The sequence below is a fragment of the Pteropus medius genome, unplaced genomic scaffold (assembly GCF_902729225.1).
Source record: "Pteropus medius unplaced genomic scaffold, Ma_sr-lr_union100, whole genome shotgun sequence".
NCBI lineage: Eukaryota > Metazoa > Chordata > Mammalia > Chiroptera > Pteropodidae > Pteropus > Pteropus medius.
This window is the reverse complement of record NW_024349799.1, coordinates 16,650,753-16,670,714: the sequence shown is the minus strand read 5'-3', so window position 1 is coordinate 16,670,714 and position 19,962 is coordinate 16,650,753. Positions and strand designations below refer to the sequence as shown.

Below are 19,962 nucleotides of genomic sequence, written 5' to 3'. Positions count from 1 at the left end.
GGAAAAAGTCCAAGTATTTCTAGTGCTTGGCCTAGTTTTTTTTTTCTTATAACATTTTTGCTTTTCTTTATTGACTCTTTACTCTCTCATCCAGTGGGCTTCCTTATAGTTTCAACCAGCACATGAACTAAATTGCCCTTTCTCAGAGTTAATATAATCTTTTAATTCTAGTTCTCAGAGCCCATCATTGACTGCTCTCTATATGTCTTGATTCAAATTCTAGAGACAGAGAGCCTCTGGTTCAGCTCATCTTTTTGAGTGAGGTCACTAAAATACTGGTGAAGCCTCTCATCTCTGAAGCAATTAGCTTTGGTGGTGGGTGCTGGGAGGTCTTAATGTTTGCTGACTTTTTACTTCTTCCCAGAAGAAAGCATAAACAGGCAGACATTCTGAAATATACTTGGTACATGCTAGTTATATTCTTTTACCTTTTGGGGGGGTGCACTTGAAAAAACTTTAATAGGATCTTATACAACTAGAATTTTAAAATCAATCTCAATCAATCTCCCCCCTATACTTATATTGTTAATTTCATCCAGTGTGTAACCATAGACCTCAATTTATTTCTAAATCCAAAGTTATTTTGTTTCCTTCCACATTTGAGGAATTTGGAGAATTTATATTCCCATTTTTATTGATAAAAAATTCACATGGATATGCATAAGTAGTTGTTTATCTGGTCACCATCTGCCATTTAAAAATTCTCCAATATTTAAAGTAACATGAATGTTGACCTTGAAAAATAACAACAATTTGAGTTGCTCCATAGGGCAGTGTGCATCTTTGTGAAGTACTGTGAACTCACAAGCTCTGACCAGGATTATTATCTGTCACAGGTTTAGTAAAGTTCTTATATTGGGCAAGAGATAGGACTAGATCAGTGTTTTTCAAATTTTTGTCTTGATCCATTAGACTGGGAAACAACCAATCTTTTAAAAAGAAATGGAAAAGAATAAAGTAGAGTAGAATGGAATAGAAAATATCAGAGTGTATCACACATAGTAAGGATAAGAATTGGTGGTGAAATTTTGTTATATTCTTTCTCCTCTCTCTCATACACATAGATGCACACTATACATGTATACATGTTGGGTTATGATGTATATCTCGCTGTGAGTGGGATCAAAAAAGTTTAAGAATCATTGATTACTCTGAATTCATGTTACAGAATACAAGGTAACTATACTAAGATTGATTGTGGAAAATACTGATTAAACTATTACCTTTGCTTAAAATACAATGGGAAAGAAAGACATCTATAAAAATTACTAAGACAGGCTGTGAGAAATTCCACAACAAAGTGCTGTTGAAGAACAAGTTCATATCTTCAAGTTATTTTCTTCTTCACGCTTTCAACCCCCAAATTAAATAAATATGAAATAATTATCATTTTTTTTAATGCTATCTATTTTACTTTTTTTTCTGTTACTTTTGTCTTTTGAGATTTGGCCTGGGAATCAATGAATCCAGAGTTGCCTACTTTAACAAAAACAGTGAACACAGGGTATGTGGAAAAGTATATGTCAATGAATATGTGTCTTTTATTGACTGATGTTATTTTATTCTATATGTATTTTACATTTATCAATTTGGAAACAAACTTTTAATATTTAATAAGTTATGTTTCCTCAAAAGGCAAATACCACATTCAGTTTCTCATCCCCTGAGAAGTCAAGATTCTGGGTCTAAGTGTATTCAGTCAAATACTGAAAGAAGCAAGAGTGGCTGGAGGTGAGTCTACTTAAGATTTCTCTTTCTTCTTCTATTCCTTCTTTTCCTTTTCCTCTCTTCCTCTCCTTCCTTCCCTTATCCTTCATCTCTTTCTCCTGTCTTAGAATTACATTTAGGAAAGTTCTATACTTAATGACTGACCATAGCAATATTAGCTACATTTTATAAAAGAAGTTAAGAATACTTTAAAAATAGGTAAATTTTGGCAGTGATTTTGTTTGCAAAGAGTTCTTCATGTTATAATGAAATATCTGCTAATATTTATCACCATGAATTTATAATTTTACTTTGGATCATTAATGATCTAATTGACAATAGGTAAAGAGTCAGAAATAACTATATCTTAATGTTGGCTATATTTAGAAATTGAGAACCAAATAGAATGCTCAGTCCTACCCTAGAAAGGCAGTCTACTTCAAGATAAGTAGAACAGAATAATAAAGAATCATGGAGACTGAAATGCATATGCATCTGCAGTGGTAGGAGCTCAAGGAATAAAGAGGACCATCAAGGAAGATGGTGAGAGTACTTCTGAGTCATTGCCAAAAGGATCTGAGTTTAACGCCTAAGTGTTATGAAAAAATTAGTACGTAGAAAAAGGACATGATTTATTTTTTAGGTTAGATTTTACCAAACATATGTATCAGTCATTGTTTTGTGCTTCAGTATGTCTTTTTAATAATCCTTACAACAACCCTGTGAAGTTAATATAACCTTTGCTTTTATTAAAGATACCATATTTTTTTTAAAGGGGGAAACTTTTAATAGAGTGATTAATACATAAAAACAATATTTTTATTTTTAAAAAATGAGTTTTGATTTTATTGTTCATGCTAGTTTCTTTAGGACCAGTCAGTTATTTTCTTCAGGGCTTTAAACTAGACCAATTCATGCTTGGAGATGGTCCTTGGAGGCGTAGTTCCAGCTGCAGGTGCTAGGAGAAAGTCTGTATCGACAGGCATTAGACAGAGAATTTGGTAACAGATTGTAATCTGGACAGGCATCCGATATTAGATATTCCAATTTGAAATAATATGTGGTTGGAATATAACAACAAGAAATCCAAGAACAGAAAACATTTGCAAACCAAAGTAGGCAGTTGGTAATCTGCTAAAAATCTTTTAACTGGTTCTATGCTTAGGTTCGTAATCTAGCTTTACTTTCACATTCATCTGTCCCCAACAACAGTCTTTCTTGGGGATCTTGTTGAACATCTGGACCCTATCTTTGTCTCCAAGGAGAAGGATCTGAGGGAGACACTACTCTCTACCCTGCTCAGGAGCCACTACGACTTAGGCCTCATGGTCTAGTTGGGATGTTGAGCACCTAGCTAAGATGGATTGGCTGCTGAGGCAGCACTGTGTATGGGCATGCCCAGTAAGATTAAAGGACTATCTGTAGTTCTCTCAGGCCTTTGTTCAGGCCAGAAGCACCTCCTGAGCAAAAATGTTGGAGGAAGTTGCAGATGTGCTGTTACCAATAAGGAATTATGAAGCTTAACAAAGCTTTCTAAATTATGAATAATTAATTTCCATAGCCATCAGAGAGGGAAGATAAAATCCTTTCTATTCTTTCTGTTGAAAAAATTGCTGTCATATGAAAGAAATGCCTTACAGAGGTGTATCAAGCAATTAATAAGAATACTAATAATATTTTCCTTGGATATTTGTGATGTTTATGGTATTTATCAACTTTAAAAATTTCGTAATTATTTTTTCTTTTCTCATTTTCATACCTAATTTTGTACCTAATTTACTTATGAAGGCTCCCCAAATTATACAAGCTTCAGGCCCCATACAATTTGGATTTGTTCTTGATCACTATGGAACCTAGACCCTTTTTGGATTATTTTCCCCAACAAGGAATGGGTTGTAGTGTTTGCGCTCCTCTGATATCTTTAGGAAAATTATTCAGAAATAAGAATTTGTGACTTGGACTAGTTTTTTCTTGTGGAACTCTTTAATTAGCTGGCTCAGAAATTACATTTTTTTAAATTTTGGCCTCATTTTGTTTTGATCAGCTGATACAAGTCATTTGGTAAAATGCTGTAACATATTCATAAGTAGAGCTTTTAAGCTATGTAGTAAAAGTACAAAATTTCTAATAAAAAAGCTAGCTATTTAGCCTATATTTATCCTTTTGATTTAAAATCACTGACAAGCCATTAGTTTAACTTCTTAAAGTTTTACTTTATAGAAAATTTAAACATAAATGTGTAAAAAGGAAGCAAAGGTCCTCAAAATCTTACCACTTGGAGACAACCACTGTTATATGGAGGTTTCTGTAGTTTAAAAATATACTTTATAGCACTGGACTCTGAGTTGGGGGACTAAGGTTCTCTGGGTTCTGAATTGCTGTATGATTTTTGACAAGTTACTTCCTTCCTAAGGCTCAGTTTCCTCACCTGAAAAGAAAGGTATAATATATTGTAGGGTTATTGTGATGATGTATTTAAGATTTTTAACTTTTTAGTAGTTAAAAGTAGTTTATAAACCAAAAATTACCATATAAATGTAAATTTTGATTTTCTCTTAATAAAAAGTATATAGAAACAAAAACTAATGCTAATTAAAAAAAACTGTTACAGCTACGGAGATGGAAACAAAAATACCAGCTTGAAAACTTGGGATAGAAATGATTTTAGATCTCAGTGCAAAAGAACAAACATAGTGGCAAATGATGGAATGAATTCTTGTCCAATGAGTTTGAGAGCTCAACAACAGAAACAATTAAGAATATCTGAACCTCCTAACTTATCTCACCAAAGAGAAACTGAAGTACTCAGACGAACACATTCATCAAAAATATCTGGCTCTACAATGAGAGGTCTAGACAAAAATGGTGCATTACAGGCATTTAAGCCCAATTTCCAACAAAATCAATTTAAGAAAAAAATGGGTCATATTCCAGAAGAAAATACTCTCAAGGTAAACTTTTAAATATGAATTATTTACATTTTTATATTTACATTTAAAAAATATGAGATAAATAAGCATTTAGAAAATTACAGAGATAAGAGCATTTGAAATCAATCCTATGGCATGCATTACTTGATTAGCACAAATATCTAGTTCCATTGGAGTGAGTAAATGTTGGTTTCCAAAATATTTTCTTAGATGTTGTAAATGGCTGCTCCTTTTCATAGTTCCTTTACAGTGTTCTACTGGGCTCTGAATTTCACTGTTTACTAATTATTGAGATGACGACAGTTTATCCATTGGTTGCAGAAATTCTCTGAGCTTTTCATATGTCAGTCTAAGGTTGTTTTTTTTTGTGTTTTTTTTGTTTGTTTTTTTAACAGGTCAACAAACGTTTTCTGTACAGGGCAAGGTAGTAAATGTTTTTGGCTTTAATGGCCATATTGTCTCTCTTGCAACGACTCAACTATACTACTCAACTCTGCCATTATAGCTTAAAAGCAGCCATAGACAATGCATAAACAGATGGGTATGGCATGTTTCAATAAAAATTTACAAAAACAGTGGGTTAGATTTGGACGACAGACCATAGTTTGCTTACCTCGGTTCTATAATATGATCTGATTTTACCTCCAGCCTCGTATTACATATTCAGCTAATTCTCCAGTCCACTTGCCATTTCAGATTCTTCACAATTCTCTAAACATGATGTATGCTCTAATATGACTCTGCTTTGATTTGTAGTTTTTATATGTACTTCCTTCGGCTTTACTTTCTCTCTTCACTCCTCACTCTTAATTGTTCTTTGTAAATGTCTTTTATATATTATGTGTGCTGGTCGTTCACTATCTTCCCTCCCTTGACCCCTGTACCAATAGATTGTTTACCTTCTGCCCTTCTCTGTGCTCTGGAAAAATGAATCATCTTACATGTCCTGCACCATCCTGGAATCCCTTAGCTCAGTGGTCCCCAACCCCTGGGCTGAGGCTGTGGACTGGTACTGATCCATGGCCTGTTAGGAACCAGGTGAGCAAGGGAAGCTTCATCCATATTTGCAGTCGTTCTCCAGTGCTAGCATCACTGCCTCAGCTCCACCTCCAATCATCAGGCATTAGATCCTCATAAGAGCACTGGTCCCTGGTGCCAAAAAGGCTGGGGACCGCTGCCTTAACAGAAGCTGACTTCCATTAGGGGCCAACCAGTGGGAATCACTTGTAGGACTTCAAAGGTTGGGGAGAGAGGTTGGATTCTTCTATTCCCTCCCTGCTTAAATGTTGTGTAGCAGGCAATTATTATGTCCCTGCATGATATAGCCCTTCCATGAGTCCAGCTTTCACAAGTTTGGTAATTTTATTTCTTCCCGTTGTCCTTTCAGCCTAGGAGTGATAGAAGTTTCTTACTGTTGTTAGTCTTCAAATGCTTAAGTACACTATGTTCTGTGTGTATGCCTGTCAACAGTCTTTTCAAGAAGTCATCTGGGGTAAATTCTGTGTTGTTTTTTTTTTTTTTGCTGGAAATATGACTAAGATAGCATGTTTCGCAGTGGTTCTCAACTTTATGTTTTCTTGTACATAAGAATGATATGACACCTTAGAAGCAGTGGCTGATTATAGCAGTAGTAAGGAGGCAGTCATACTTTGGTTAAGTGGGGGAGGAGGAGGGAAGGTGATTATAGCTGGGAAAAAAGTTCCATCAAGTGTTCTTGATATGCCCTGCCCTCACAAAGGAAAGTGCCACCACTATCCCCTGAAAATTAGTATCTTAATACATTGTATTCTTAGTTTATCTTTAAAAATGCCAGACACATTCTCATCTCAGGGCTGTTCCTTTGGTCCTCACTCAACAACTAATTTAAAATAATAACAGACAATTGGGTAAAGAAGTTGTGGTTCATATATACAATGGAATATTACTCAACCATGAAAAAATGAAATCCTACCATTTGCAATGACATAGATCTAGAGGTTATTATGTTGAGTGAAATAAGTCAGAGAAAGATAAATACCATATGATTTCACTTATATGCGGAATCTAAGGAACAAAAAGAACAAACTAATCAAAAACAGACTCACAAATATAAAGGACAGTCTGGTGACAGCCAGAGAGGAGTCGGGTTGGGAGACTGGGAGAAAGGGGTGAAGAGTTAAAGAAGTACAAATTAGTAGTTGATAGATGGTCATAGGGATGGGGAGCATGGCATAGAGAATGCGGTCAGCAAGAAAGGAATGGCTAGCTATAGAGCCAGAGGAGAGAAAGAACAATCAGGGGGATCATTTCATAAACTATGTAAATACCTAAACAATGTACTGTATACTTGAAACTAATAATAAAATTAAAAAAAAAACCCCTGTCTCTCTTTAACTTTTTACCCTATTTTAAATGTACATATGTACATATATATAAATTTCTGGCATTCTATTATATAATTATAATTTTCCGAATCTCCCATTGGACGGCAAAATGTATGAGAGTGGATATCCTGTCTGTTTTGTTCATTGTTTCCTTGTTAGCTATGTTTGGCACATAGTAGGTGCCAATAAGTACTTTTGGAATGAAAGAATGAATGTGTCCTCCTAGAATGTGAGTATATTAGGGAAAGGAATTGTGTTTTATTCATCTGTGTTTATCACAGGACATAATACTTTAAAAACATTCAACAAATGAACAAATTAATAAGTGGATGAATGCCCATATAATCATTCTCTTCTTGATTGTCTCCAGTGCATCTTAGTTTCTCCTCCTATAAAGTGTTAATGATGCCTTTAGTAACTGTACTAAAAATTTCAATACTTCCATTAACACATTTTACACATCTGCCTATTTATCTTTACAAAGCACCTAGAATCTTTACAAAGTGAAAGTGTAAGAAAAAAACGAAAGGTTTTTCTAATGCTTTGATTTTATTTTTTTCAAAAGGATGCCTCATTGTATCAGTTAAAGTTGAAAGAAAAAGATAACTCTTTAAGAATTATATCTGCAGTTATCGAAAGCATGAAGTACTGGAGTGAACATACACAAAAAACTGTACTACTTTTTGAAATATTGGGTAGGTATAATACTTCAAAAATACTTCAGTAACATTTGGACAATAGTTTTGAATGTCCATAGGAATACTTAAGAGCTTAAAAATAAAATTTTGCAAAAGGAAATGTGATTTATTAGGATTTTCTTCAATTCTTGGGTCTGTCATTGATTTGTGTGACTTAAGATGTATTTAGTTATGTATTTGTAATGTTAAAACAGGAAAAATTCCTAAGTATTCCAACTCAACCCTTGAGGAATCGGGCAAATAATTAAAATAGACTTGACTAAAATCACAAAACTAGTTAGCAAAAATGGATCTAGAATTCAAGTCTCCATATTCTTAATCTAGTGTTTTTTCTATTATATCACACTGACTCCAGTAGTAATTTTGTATATAAATTAAATCATATTTTAAATACTCTGAAATAACATTTGTAGAGAATCCTTTACTGATATGACTAAACACCCTACAATTAATCTGTTTTCTAAATATTTAAGAGGGGGAGAGTTTTGTAGAATGTTTCTGGAATTTGATTTTACCTAGAATAAGAGATAAGTAAGTAGAGATTCAAAACATATTTCAATAGTTCAAGTAAAATAAATATTTAAATTATGAAACATCCTAAACATACGGAAAAATATAGAGAATATAATATCCACATACCCATGTTATAGATACATTTTAAACCCTTATCCATTTTTTTTCTTTAGAAATAATCACTGTGGTATCTTTCCTGTCCATGCTTTTGTATATTTACTGTATACATATGATTTCATAAATTTACACGTATATATACTTTTTATTGCTTTATATGTTTTAAAATATACAGCTTAAATTTTCATCCAGTATTATGTTTTTAAAATTTAGTTATTTTCTGTACTGTCACAGTATTGTCTTCATCCTGAATTATGGTCTCTCCAGTAGCTGCTGATTCTTCCCTTTTGTTATTAAGATGATTATCAAAGTTCTCTATACCACCTATCCTTATACCACACTGTCACATTCTTTTGTGTTTTTTTTCTGGTTGCTCTTCTACAGGAAGTAGCAAATGACCCCTTGCATATCATCATTTCTGACTGGGTAACAAGCCCATCACCTAAACCCTGAACTCTGTAGCTGGGGAATGGGATACACTGATTGGTTTAAGTCAGTCTCAGGTCATTCCTGCATGTAGGTGTGCAGACAAATCCCATTCAAGCCAAATGGCTAAGAATGGCATAGGAGAGATTTCCTAAAGGAAAATCTGGGTGGCATTAGGGGAAATGGAGGCTGATTTCAAAATAGCAAATGTTCACTGTCAGTGCTCAGTAGATGGTTATTAAAGGAATAAATAATGCTCTCATTTGGTAATAATTTCTTGATATAAACATGAATTACTATTTGCAGTTTATATAGGTGAGAGATATGAAGGAGGTTAAACAATTCACTCAATTTAGTAAATTGAACTGATGCAAATGCATGCCTTCTGATTCTCATTCAATTTTTTTTTCATTAAACCATGGTGCTTATTTGTTACGAGTGTATTTTATTATTATAATGTAGTAGATTTGGTATGGGGACTTAACCACTCTGTAGAATACATTCAAAGGAAAAAGTTTCAGATGGCCAACTACTGTCAGTTCTATGAACTTTGGTGTATAACCTGTTCCTAAGTTGGAAAGGGCCAGAAATTTTGTTTTCCTTAGTATAAAGCAGTTTCAGAAATATCTTTCCCTCTTAAAATGTTTTCTTTATTATTGTATAAATAAAACTATGAGAGAGGTTGGTGTGGGCAGTTATTTAAATAGCAACTTCTCTTTGTTAAATTTTATTTGCATTTTACCAGCACTGATTTTCTCCCCCTATTTCAATGTTCCTTAGCTGTTCTCGATTCTGCTGTTACACATGGACCATATTATTCAAAGACTTTTCTTATGAGAGATGGGAAAAATACTCTGCCTTGTGTATTTTATGAAATAGTGAGTATTTGTCTTAAGTATTCTTTGGAAAGCATATGCCAACAAAACATACATGTGTACTTTATAAAATGCAGGCTGTAATTCTATTGCAGTAGAAATTCTGTTAACACTTTAGTAGTACTTTCAACATCTTGGTTTTAGTTCTGATATTAAAGTTTTTTATTCAACTACCATATGCCAGGCTATGTGCTACATGCAAGGGATACAAATTGGAATATAAGTAGTAAATGACTCTTTCTCTCAAAGAATTTATAATCTCAGGTAGAAAGACAGTTACATAAATGTTACAGAGTGGTATGATAAATGGCATGATAGAGATATGTGTAGGGTGCTGTAGAAGCAGGTAGGGTAATCAGGGAAAGATTTTCAAAGAGTGTAGTAACTTATTTTATTTTAAGGACTAATAAATTAAGCCAAAGTGTGTGGGGGGAGGGAAAGAGGAATAGAAGAATGCACTCTAAGTTGAGAGAGCAGCATATTCAAAGACATGAAACTAAGAGAGAGCCTGGATTGTACAGGAAACTGCAAGTGGTTTATAATGAATGGGGATAAGGATAGGGGTTCTGAAGTTGAGAGAAGGCAGAGTGGGCTGGGATATAGAGAAATAGAGTCTTGGTGTGAAAGAAGGCTGGGATGACAAAGGAGGCTGGAGATCACAAGGGAGTCTGGAGACCTTATAGGACTTACATACTTTGTAAAAAAGTTTGTAATTCTGAAATTGGCCATAATTTGAAATAAGATGTGGATTCCAGTTTTTACTCCACTGTTTACTAGCTTTATGACCTTGAGTAAGCTGCTTAAACTTTCTGAGCTTCAGGTTTTTTAAATCTGTAAAATGGGGAGACTAATTCTAACTTTGAAAGGTTATTTTGGAGATTAGATGATATAACAGCATCTGACACATAGTAGATGGTCAAATGATAGTAATTGTTGTGTTATTTCTAAAATATTTTGAATGCTTATTTTTTTCTCATCTGATGTTTTTTAAAAAACTTCGTATTGAAGTATAACATATACAGATAGTTCACAAATCATAACCGTACCATTCTATGAAGTATCACAAAGTGAACATTACCAAGGGTAAGAAATAGAACATTGCTGTCACCCTGTACATCCTTATGCCTCCTTCCATTCACTACCCCGGCTCCTACCGAAAAGTAACTATTATCCTGACTTTTAATATCATAAATTAATTCTGCCTCTTTTTGAACTTTATATAAATAGTATCACATGGTATGTCTTCTTTAATGTCTGGTTTCTTTCGCTCAACACAATGTAAGATTCATTTATATTGTTGCATGTAGCTATAGTTCATTTATTTATATTTCTGTATGCAATATTCTGTTGTCTGACTATACCATAGTTTAGTTTTCTGTCCTACTGTTGGTAGGCATTTAGTTTCCAGATTTTTTGCTATTATGAATAATGCTCTATGAACATTCTCTTGTGTATTCTCATGTATTTCTGTTGGGTATATATCTAGGAGTAAAATTGCTGCATCATAATGCATGTGTATGTTCTAATACAGTAGTTACTATTGACGAATTTTCCAAAGGGTTGTACCAGTTTACACACTCACAGTCAGTGTAGGTGAGTTGCAGTTTCTTCACATTCTTATCAATACTTAGTACTGTCAGTCTTTTTTGTTTTAGTTATTCTATTCTAGTTGTTGTTTAGTGCTATCTCATTTCTCTACAGTTCTTTGGTGACTAATGAGGATGAGCACCTTATATGTCTACTGGCCATTTAGATATCTTCTTTTGTAAAGTCTGTTCAGGCTTATGTTCTTTTTTTCCTATTGAATTATTTGTCATTTTCTTAGAGGAATTTAAAAAAAAATAATTCTAGATACAAGTTCTTTGTCCTTTATGTGTATTGCAAATACTTTTTCTTACTCTGTGGTTTGCTTTTTCAGTGGCTTTTGAGAAACAGAAACTCTTCACTTTAATATAGTTCTTTGAACAATTATCAATATTTTCTCTTATTCTTTTTATGACTGTTTAGTGAAAGCAATCCCAATATACTTTAAATTTATTCATGATTGAGAGGATTTGTTGCTGGCTGGTCTTTTTCAGGTTTACTAGTCTCATTATGGGATAGTCCTTTTGACTAAGGGTCGGAAGTGGGGGTGTTTGTTAGAATCACTTTTTCTTGGGGGCCTCAGACTCTATTTTCTTTTTCTCCCAGCCCTATGTGCCTGTCAAAAGCTCTGCTCAGTTTCTGCGACTCTTCAACTATCTTGACTATAATCGATAAATACCTCAGGGGAAAAACATGCCCAAATATCAGGTCCCATTCTAGACTCCTATCCTTTCCCAGATGGGGTGACTGTAATTCCTCACTGCCTTGGTATCTCTCTTGTGTCTCTGAGGAGATTTTTAAGTATTTCATCCAGCAATTCTAGCCGTTCTTAGATAGAGAGTTGGTCTGTAACTACCTTTTTGCTACCTACTGAAAGTGGAACTCTTGATAGTCTAAGAGAAGTGAATAGTTCATGTGCCATTACATTGAGAATTAGTCTTTTAAGGAACAGCAGCTCGCTAGCTTGTAAGAAAGCCTTTCTTCTGTAACAGGGCACCAATATTTGCCTAGCTATCATGGTCTCGGTAGCAGTGAGGCCCTAAATCAGATGAGGGAGTTACAGCATTTGGGGTGATTCATATTTAGTTAATCATATTATTAGTTTCAAAAAATTGAAATTCAGATGAAGTAATAAATTACTTTATTGATATTTATTTTTTACAAAACAGGATCGTGAACTTCCAAGACTAATCAGAGGCCGAGTTCATAGGTGTGTTGGAAACTACGACCAGAAAAAGAATATTTTCAAATGTGTTTCTGTCAGACCGGCATCTGTTTCTGAACAAAAAACTTTTCAAGCATTTGTTAAAATTGTAGATGCTGAGATGAGGTATTATACTAATGTAATAAATGAGATTTAAATAGTGATAAAGTTTAACTAGTGTAACTTAAAGCACTTCTCTGTTATTGTTTAAATTACCATCTCCATGGTTTTATAGCTCCTGCTTTTCTCTATTTCATTTGTTCAATTAAAATATTTAAATCCTTTAAAATGTGTAAAGAGTTTTTGAAAATAATTTTACTGTTTTTATAAAAATGGTATATTTACTAAAATTCAACAACCATTTTAGATAAAAATGCTCAGTATAATAGGAATAGATGCTTATTTAACACGAGATAATAATACATCTGAGTCAGCCCAAAAGCCAACATCAGTCTTAATAGAAGAAATATAGAGACATTCCTACTAAAGTCATGAACAAGAAGACAAGGGTATCCACTATTAGTGCTGTTACTAAGCATTATTCTGGAGCTGCTAGTCTATGAAGTTCATTTAATTACTTCAAATATTTAGTGAGCACATACTCTGTGCCAAGCAGACTGGAAATAAAACACATAATGAAGAAATAAAAATCTCTGAATTTAATGGAATTTATGTTCTGAGACCTAGGAAATATGTTAGATAAAAGAGAAAATTTTGAGATATAAGAATTATTGCTATTGGCAGATAATATAATTGTATGTATGGAAAACCTAAGAAAATCAGATGCAGAAATGAGATGATTTAGTAAGGTACTAGAATAGAACACTTAATTTGTAGTAATCTTCTGTAGATGGTATTTATGACCCACAACTATTAGAGTGTAAAATGTATAAAGATACCATTTAAGAGAGAAAAAATATCCAAGACTAATTAAGACTAAATGATAAATGTGAAAAGTACATGAACAAAACTTTAAAATACTAATGAAGTACAGAAAAGAAGATGGACAAATGGAAAAATAAATCATTTTCTTGAATAGGAAGACAAAGATGCGGATTTTCCTCTAATTAGTAACATGTAATTTCTGTGTGAAAACACACACACACACACACACACACACACATCAAGCTGATACCAAAGGTTGTATAAAAAATAGAATAGAAAAATTCCAAAAAAACTATAGAAGATAGTTTTACTGGATATTATAAAGCATTAAAGATATTAGTCATCTATTGCTACATAGCCACCCCCCTTCCCCAAATTAGTGACGTAAAAAATAAGCATTTATTATCTCTCACAGTTTCAGTGGTCCAGGATTTCAGGAATGGCTTGGCTGGGCAGTTCTGGCATGCGGTTTCTTAGGAGGACCCACTTGCAGGTAGCTCATGCACATGACTGCCTAGTGGGTGCTTTCTGTTGGCAGGAGGCCTCAGCTTCTTACTATGTGGGCCTTTCCAAAGGGCTGCATGAATGTGCTCATGACGTGGTAGCTGGCTTCCCCTAGAGTGAGTAATAGTTATCCAGGTGGAAGCTTTTTTATGAACTAGCCTTGGAAGTCATATAACATCACTTCTACTACATTTATTTATTTTTTATTATTAGCAGTGAGTCATTAAGTATGGACCACATTTAGGAAGAGGGGGATTAGGCTCCACCATTTGAAGAAAAGTGTGTCAAAGAAATGGCAGACATTTTAAAACCACATATTATGAAGGCATATGTTTTTATGCAAAATATGGTACTGGTTCATGAATAGGTCAATAGACAGAATTTAAAGTACGAAAATAGACTCCAGTACATAGAGAACTTAGTGATAAAAGTAGCATCTGAAATCGGTGGGAAAGAGAGACTGACTATTCAATAATTTGGTGTTGGGACCACTGGGAAGCATCTAGGAAAACTTAGACTTAAATTTTATACTAATGTTTTGAATATATTTTTCTTATTTTGTATTCCTATTTTTTGTATTTAGTTTTTTCATCAATTTAGAAGTTACTTTTGTATAGTTTAAAAGGTATACGGGTTTAATTTTATTTTTATTTCCCAAATAGGTGGCTAATTATCCTAGCATCATCTCTTGAATAGTACATCATTTATCTGTTGATTTGAAATACCATGTTTATTATAAAATAAAACATACAAGCATGGATCTATTTTTAAACTTAGTGATTGATTTCTTAGGTATTCTTATAGATGTTTCCACAAAATCTGTTTTTTAAAAAATCATGTGGGAGTTTTGATTAGGAGTGCATCAAACTTATAAATTACTCTCGGGAGAGTGGACATATTTATAACAGTAAAGCTTCCCATTAAGTAATGTGTCATACCTATTTAGAGCTCGTGTCTTTAGTTAAGTTTTATAAATTTGTTCATAAAAATCTTGCACATTTCTTGTGTATATATATATAAATTCTCACTTAATTCTCTCTTTTCTTAGACCTGTCTTTCTGAAACATCTGCACTCTGGCCTTTCTATATCCTCTTCCTGTCCTCATTCTTTAGATCTCTTTTGCTCACCAGTCTATGAATCAATCAAGAGGAGGGGTTATAGTCTCCAGCTTCAAAAACAAAGTGGAGGAATCCCTTGGAAGATACATGAAAGGAGGATGTGGGGATGATAGCAAGTTTTTTCTAGCTTACGGTTACCGCCAGTAGCAAGATTCAGTTGTGAAGCCAGAGGGGAGATATATCCAGAAAGACTGGTATAAACTCCTATAGAATACAGTATATGCTTTGAACCTAGGACCCATATATAGTGCTTTTCCCCCCAGAGCCATTTTTCATAAGTTTGGAAATCAACTGGTGGTAGCAGGACTGTCTTCTGCTATTAGTAGACCAAATGTACTCACAGAATTTTTGTTTCTCACCCTCACAGTTTTGTATTCTGCTGTTTAAAAGATCGTATTTTCTGTCATAGCCTGGGTTGCCTAAAAAGGAGAGGCAGAGAAAGTCTTATTTGCTAGTAGTTTATTTGGGAATATTATCTCATAAAGAGAAATGATGGATAGAGGAGGTAAATAAGGAAGAAGTTGGAAAGCCAATACTGGGGTGGCTAATTGAATTGGCCACCACTAGGAGTGAATAAGCCTTGAAAGGCATCACAGGATCATTCACCTTAGTGAAAACGGGAAGCATATATTCATCAGCTCCTAGCACCTGTGTTTAAGGGTTGGCTCATGGGTCACTAACTCCCCTACACTTTCAGGTTGTGTGCATATGAGCGTTAAACTGACTTCCCATGATGTTCCACTCCAGAGAATCAGAGAAACTCTATGGCAGGACACAGGAAGCAGGTAGAGCAGGCCCGATGTAATACAGTCAGATTGTATCTATGTGAAACTGGTTGAAGTCTGTTCAGAACTTGTTACTGCCGCTGTGGCTGGAATAAAAAATTATGTCTGAGAGAATCTGAACAAGAAGTACACAAGTCTCCAAGGGAGGAATACTACCAGGATTGCTTCAGTGGCCACTTGGCCATTTTGGGTCCCTCAACCAACAGGCAAACAAAGGAGTTACCATACTATCTGGGCTAATCAAATTAACAGTAGAAAATTGGATTTCTTTATACAATAAGGAAAGACCATGCTGGATACCCAAGAGATTCTTTGAGGGTGCCACTTAGTAAAAGTTACTAGACAACTATAGAAACCCAATAAAGGCAATAACACAGGATTCAGACTCCCAAGGAATGAAGATTGAATGTAAAAAACCCCATTCTGATGAAGTGATGACAAATAGATATGGAAGAGGTTGACATTAGCTATGGCCTTGTGATCAATTGCAGGGTAAGGAAGAGCAAGAAACGAGGTAATCTAACATGTATGGAGAGTAGTAGAGATAACAGTGGTGGCTGAGTGCCATTAAGTTTTTCCTAGACAGATGATAAGCTAAATGTACCTCAGTGGGTCGCAAATCTGGATTTCTTTTCTGTCTTGGCCTGAGGAGGAATTGAACATGATCTTGGAGAGTTTATTTTTTTCTCTTACTCTTGTCTTTTCCATATATCTGCATGTGTTTGGGTCAAAAATCGAATCCTTGTTAACTGCAGGCTTATCGCTCTCCTGGGTTATGTTTATGGGGAATTGGGGTGTAGTGAGAGGTTCTGCCCCCTGGGAATCTTTCTAAAATATGTATCTTTCATGGTGGTACTCTGCTCAAAAACCCATGACGGCTTCTTGTTGCCCAGAGAATGAAGCCTGCATTTGAAGATATTTTAATCTATTCACAGTCTGGTCCCTGCTTACTTTTTATGGCTTGCCCAACCATCCTATTTTATCTTCCAAAATGTAGGTTCCAGCCCTAGAGGACTACTGTCAATTAAACAGGCAGTGTTTAAGCATCCATACATGAGCTGCTCTCAAAGTATAGTACCTTCCCCCAAAGTATAGTCAAGTATGATCAGGACCTATAATCAGTCACTGCTTCTGGATTTAGAGCGTTTGTCCTGAGAGGTTCTGGGTAATTATTTTGTCTTTAATGAGTTCTTTCAGGACCTAGACTCCTCTGGGATTCAGGGTCCATTAGGACCATGGAGGTGTAGAATGGGAGATGTGATAAGGGATGTTGCAGTCACAGGTGACAACTACAGAGGCTGTTACTTCATGTGACTTAGTGAATAAAGGGGGGCAGGATCTCAAGCCAAGGTCCTGGAATCACCCTCAGACACACTGAATAAGTTGGAAAGAGGATGAGTGAGCTGGTCTCCTAGGGCTCTTCCAACTGGAGGGTCTCATGTGATGTTCTGCAAGATAGTTTTTCAGGTAAAATAAACCTTCTCTTCAGCTCTCAGCCTCCCAAGATTTCCCCAGATTCTGGAAATATTTTGACTGATGTTCACCAGTTAAATTAGTTTTTTAAATGATATCTTTCATAAATATTATTTTAAAAATTAGTTTTTTAAATGATATCTCTCATAAATATTACTATGTATTATTATTATTATTATGTAAGGTTGTATCATTTCAGGACATCTCTGTGGGGCAGGCATTAATATAGAGGTTCTTAAACCTTCACAATATATTTGAATCACATAAGGATTTTTAAAATACTTAGGATGGGCTCTCCCTCGCCATAGATTCTGATTACATTTATCGGGGGAGGGTACAATCATCTATATTTTAAAATGTATGTTTTTACTACTCTAAGTGTGGTCACAGACCAGCAGAATTGGCATCACCAAATGTAAAATTTGTGCTCATAAAATGTAGAATTTTAGGCACCACAATAGGCCAACTAAATCATAATCAGCATTTAACAAGATCCCTAGGGAGTTCATATGTAAATTAAATTTTCAGAAGCACTGCCCTTTGTGATTCTTATGTGTAGTTCACACTCAGAACTACTGATTCACCAGGTTAGAAAATAAGAGGCATCATGGAGCAGCTGAAGCTCATGAGCTTGCTCAGTGGCAGCATCTCTAAGTGCTACCTCTCTGGTCTGTAATTCCTAATGATTCTCTTGACACCAGAGATTGGTTCTATTTGTTTCCCAGGGGAGAAAAATTCTGAGAAATTGGTGCATGAAACTTCATTTGATGTTTTTCTCTATTGCAAAACCAGCACATTATGTTCACATGTAAAAATTATTAATATGGCTCAGTTAAACAGCATGAGCTGTTTAAACAAGAAGTTGGACCAGTTACTTTTTTTTTTTTTTTTTTAATGAATAGAACCTTCCTATATTCCCTAATGCTTCTCCTTGGCTTTCATCATCGGCTCTGAGGTACACTCTGACGTATGGATATCTGGAGAAGAATTGGAGCGAGGTCTAAAGGGTAGAAATTATCTTTATTCCTTCCTTTGCTCCCCAAATTATTAAACATCTCCATTAGGCTTAATTTTCACAGCCATATCACTATATTCTATGAATATCAACATAAGGAAAGAGTGACAGTGTGGATGTATTTACTGGGTTGTCTAGGATAAAGAGCAATGTGGTTGAGGTGGTATAATATTTTCTGTGAGTCCGAGGTCACATCCAGGATTCTGTCTAAAACAAGTGAGTTCTTGTTCTGAGAGGATTTAGTAGGAGTAGATATTCTAACTTAACAGGAGTTTGCTGTCTTTAAAGTTGGAGGTATGCATGCCTCAGCCTGAAGCACAGCCAATAAATATTTATGAAACATGGGCTGTATCGAGGCACTGTGTCAGGTGGTGGCACTACTGCAGTTATGAGTAGACATGACCTTTTTTGCATGGAGTTTACAACCTGGTAGGAAAGGTAGCTGTAAACAAATAATCTCAATGACACTGAGTGTTGTGGGGACAAGCACAAGATGCTGTGGAAACTTAACAGTGGGTTCTCACCTGGTCTGGGGAGACAGGGAATGTTTAGCTGCATAACTGATATGTAATATACCTGGAGGATAATTAGGGGCAAGCTAGGTAAATAAAAAGCAGAAGGAGGAAGGTGCTTAGCAAGAGGAACAGCAAGTGAGAAAAGCTGGAGGCAAGGTTGTCACTTTTAAGTCCAGCATTGATGGATAGTGGGAAGTGAGTACAATTATGGAGTCAGATAAAGCTGTGGAGGTAGGCAAGGATCAGATCATGAAGCACCTTTTGGAGTGAATTTTCCCTTGAAAGGAACTTTGCTTTTATCTAAGAACAACGAGAATTCATGAAGACTTCAGGGAGAATGATTATCACATTAGAATGCCACAGTATGAAGAGACTGAAAGAGGATGAGCATGGAAGCAGGGAGATAAATTAAGAGACTGTTCTAATAGTATAGACAAGGTATGATATTAGCCTGGTTTCAAGGGTAGTGAGAGTTGTGATAGGAGTAGGTGAAAGAGAAAGATAATTAAGTGGCAGAGTTTATAGGATTCGATAAATTGGATGTTGCTAGTGCCAGGAGAGAATGAAAGAAAACTGTTAGGTTTAACTTGAGCCTGGGTTTCTTTTACTGAGATGTGAGAGACTTGGAAGAGTGGATTGGGCAAGGGACAGGGTGAGATCATGAGTTTCATTTGGGATCTTTTGAGCTGAAAATGCTTGTGATACATGGGGCAATAATCACTAAGCAATCAATGATACAGTACTGAAGGCGATAGAGTTTTACCCATGAGATTTATATGGTAATAGGAATAGGTGTGTTTTTAGGTCTATATATGGAGAATTATAAGAGAACAGTGTTTAAGGAAAAACCCAAGGAAACACCAATATATAACATACTGTTAGGGAAGAAACCAATCATAGTCACTGAGAATGAATGCCCAGGGAAATATGCGGAGATCCAGTGCGATCACACAGTAGATAAGAGACGAGAGTGTTTTAGAAGGGAAGAAAGAGTTGATATTGTTGCATGCTAATTAACAAAAAATGAGAAAATACGTCTGAAAAATGGCTTGGATTTAGTGATGTGTTATATTTGTGGTTACAGAGTGTTGTTATGAGAGTGAAATAACAAGATTGAATTCAGTCGTTGTAGAACAACTAACAGATTATGCATTATAGAAAGATGTTCGTTTTTATGTTCGTTTTAATGTTATTAAAAAATCTGTTATTTTTTACTGTTATTTTCTCCTAAAGGTATTGGTCACAGAGC

General features: G+C 35.0%; 1 protein-coding gene across 1 annotated transcript in view; it reads left to right on the top strand.

Annotated features, from left to right (window-relative positions):
- The window catches only part of SPATA22 (spermatogenesis associated 22), a 16,503-nt gene extending 3,793 nt beyond the window's left edge, over positions 1–12,710 (top strand). The window contains exons 4-9 of the mRNA XM_039886536.1: positions 1,444–1,504; positions 1,636–1,731; positions 4,319–4,658; positions 7,566–7,695; positions 9,535–9,632; positions 12,383–12,710. Coding sequence (XP_039742470.1) covers positions 1,444–1,504; positions 1,636–1,731; positions 4,319–4,658; positions 7,566–7,695; positions 9,535–9,632; positions 12,383–12,574 — 917 coding nt within the window. The 3' untranslated portion in view covers positions 12,575–12,710. The remainder of the gene's footprint in view (positions 1–1,443; positions 1,505–1,635; positions 1,732–4,318; positions 4,659–7,565; positions 7,696–9,534; positions 9,633–12,382) is intronic.
- Positions 12,711–19,962: the final 7,252 nt, after the last annotated feature.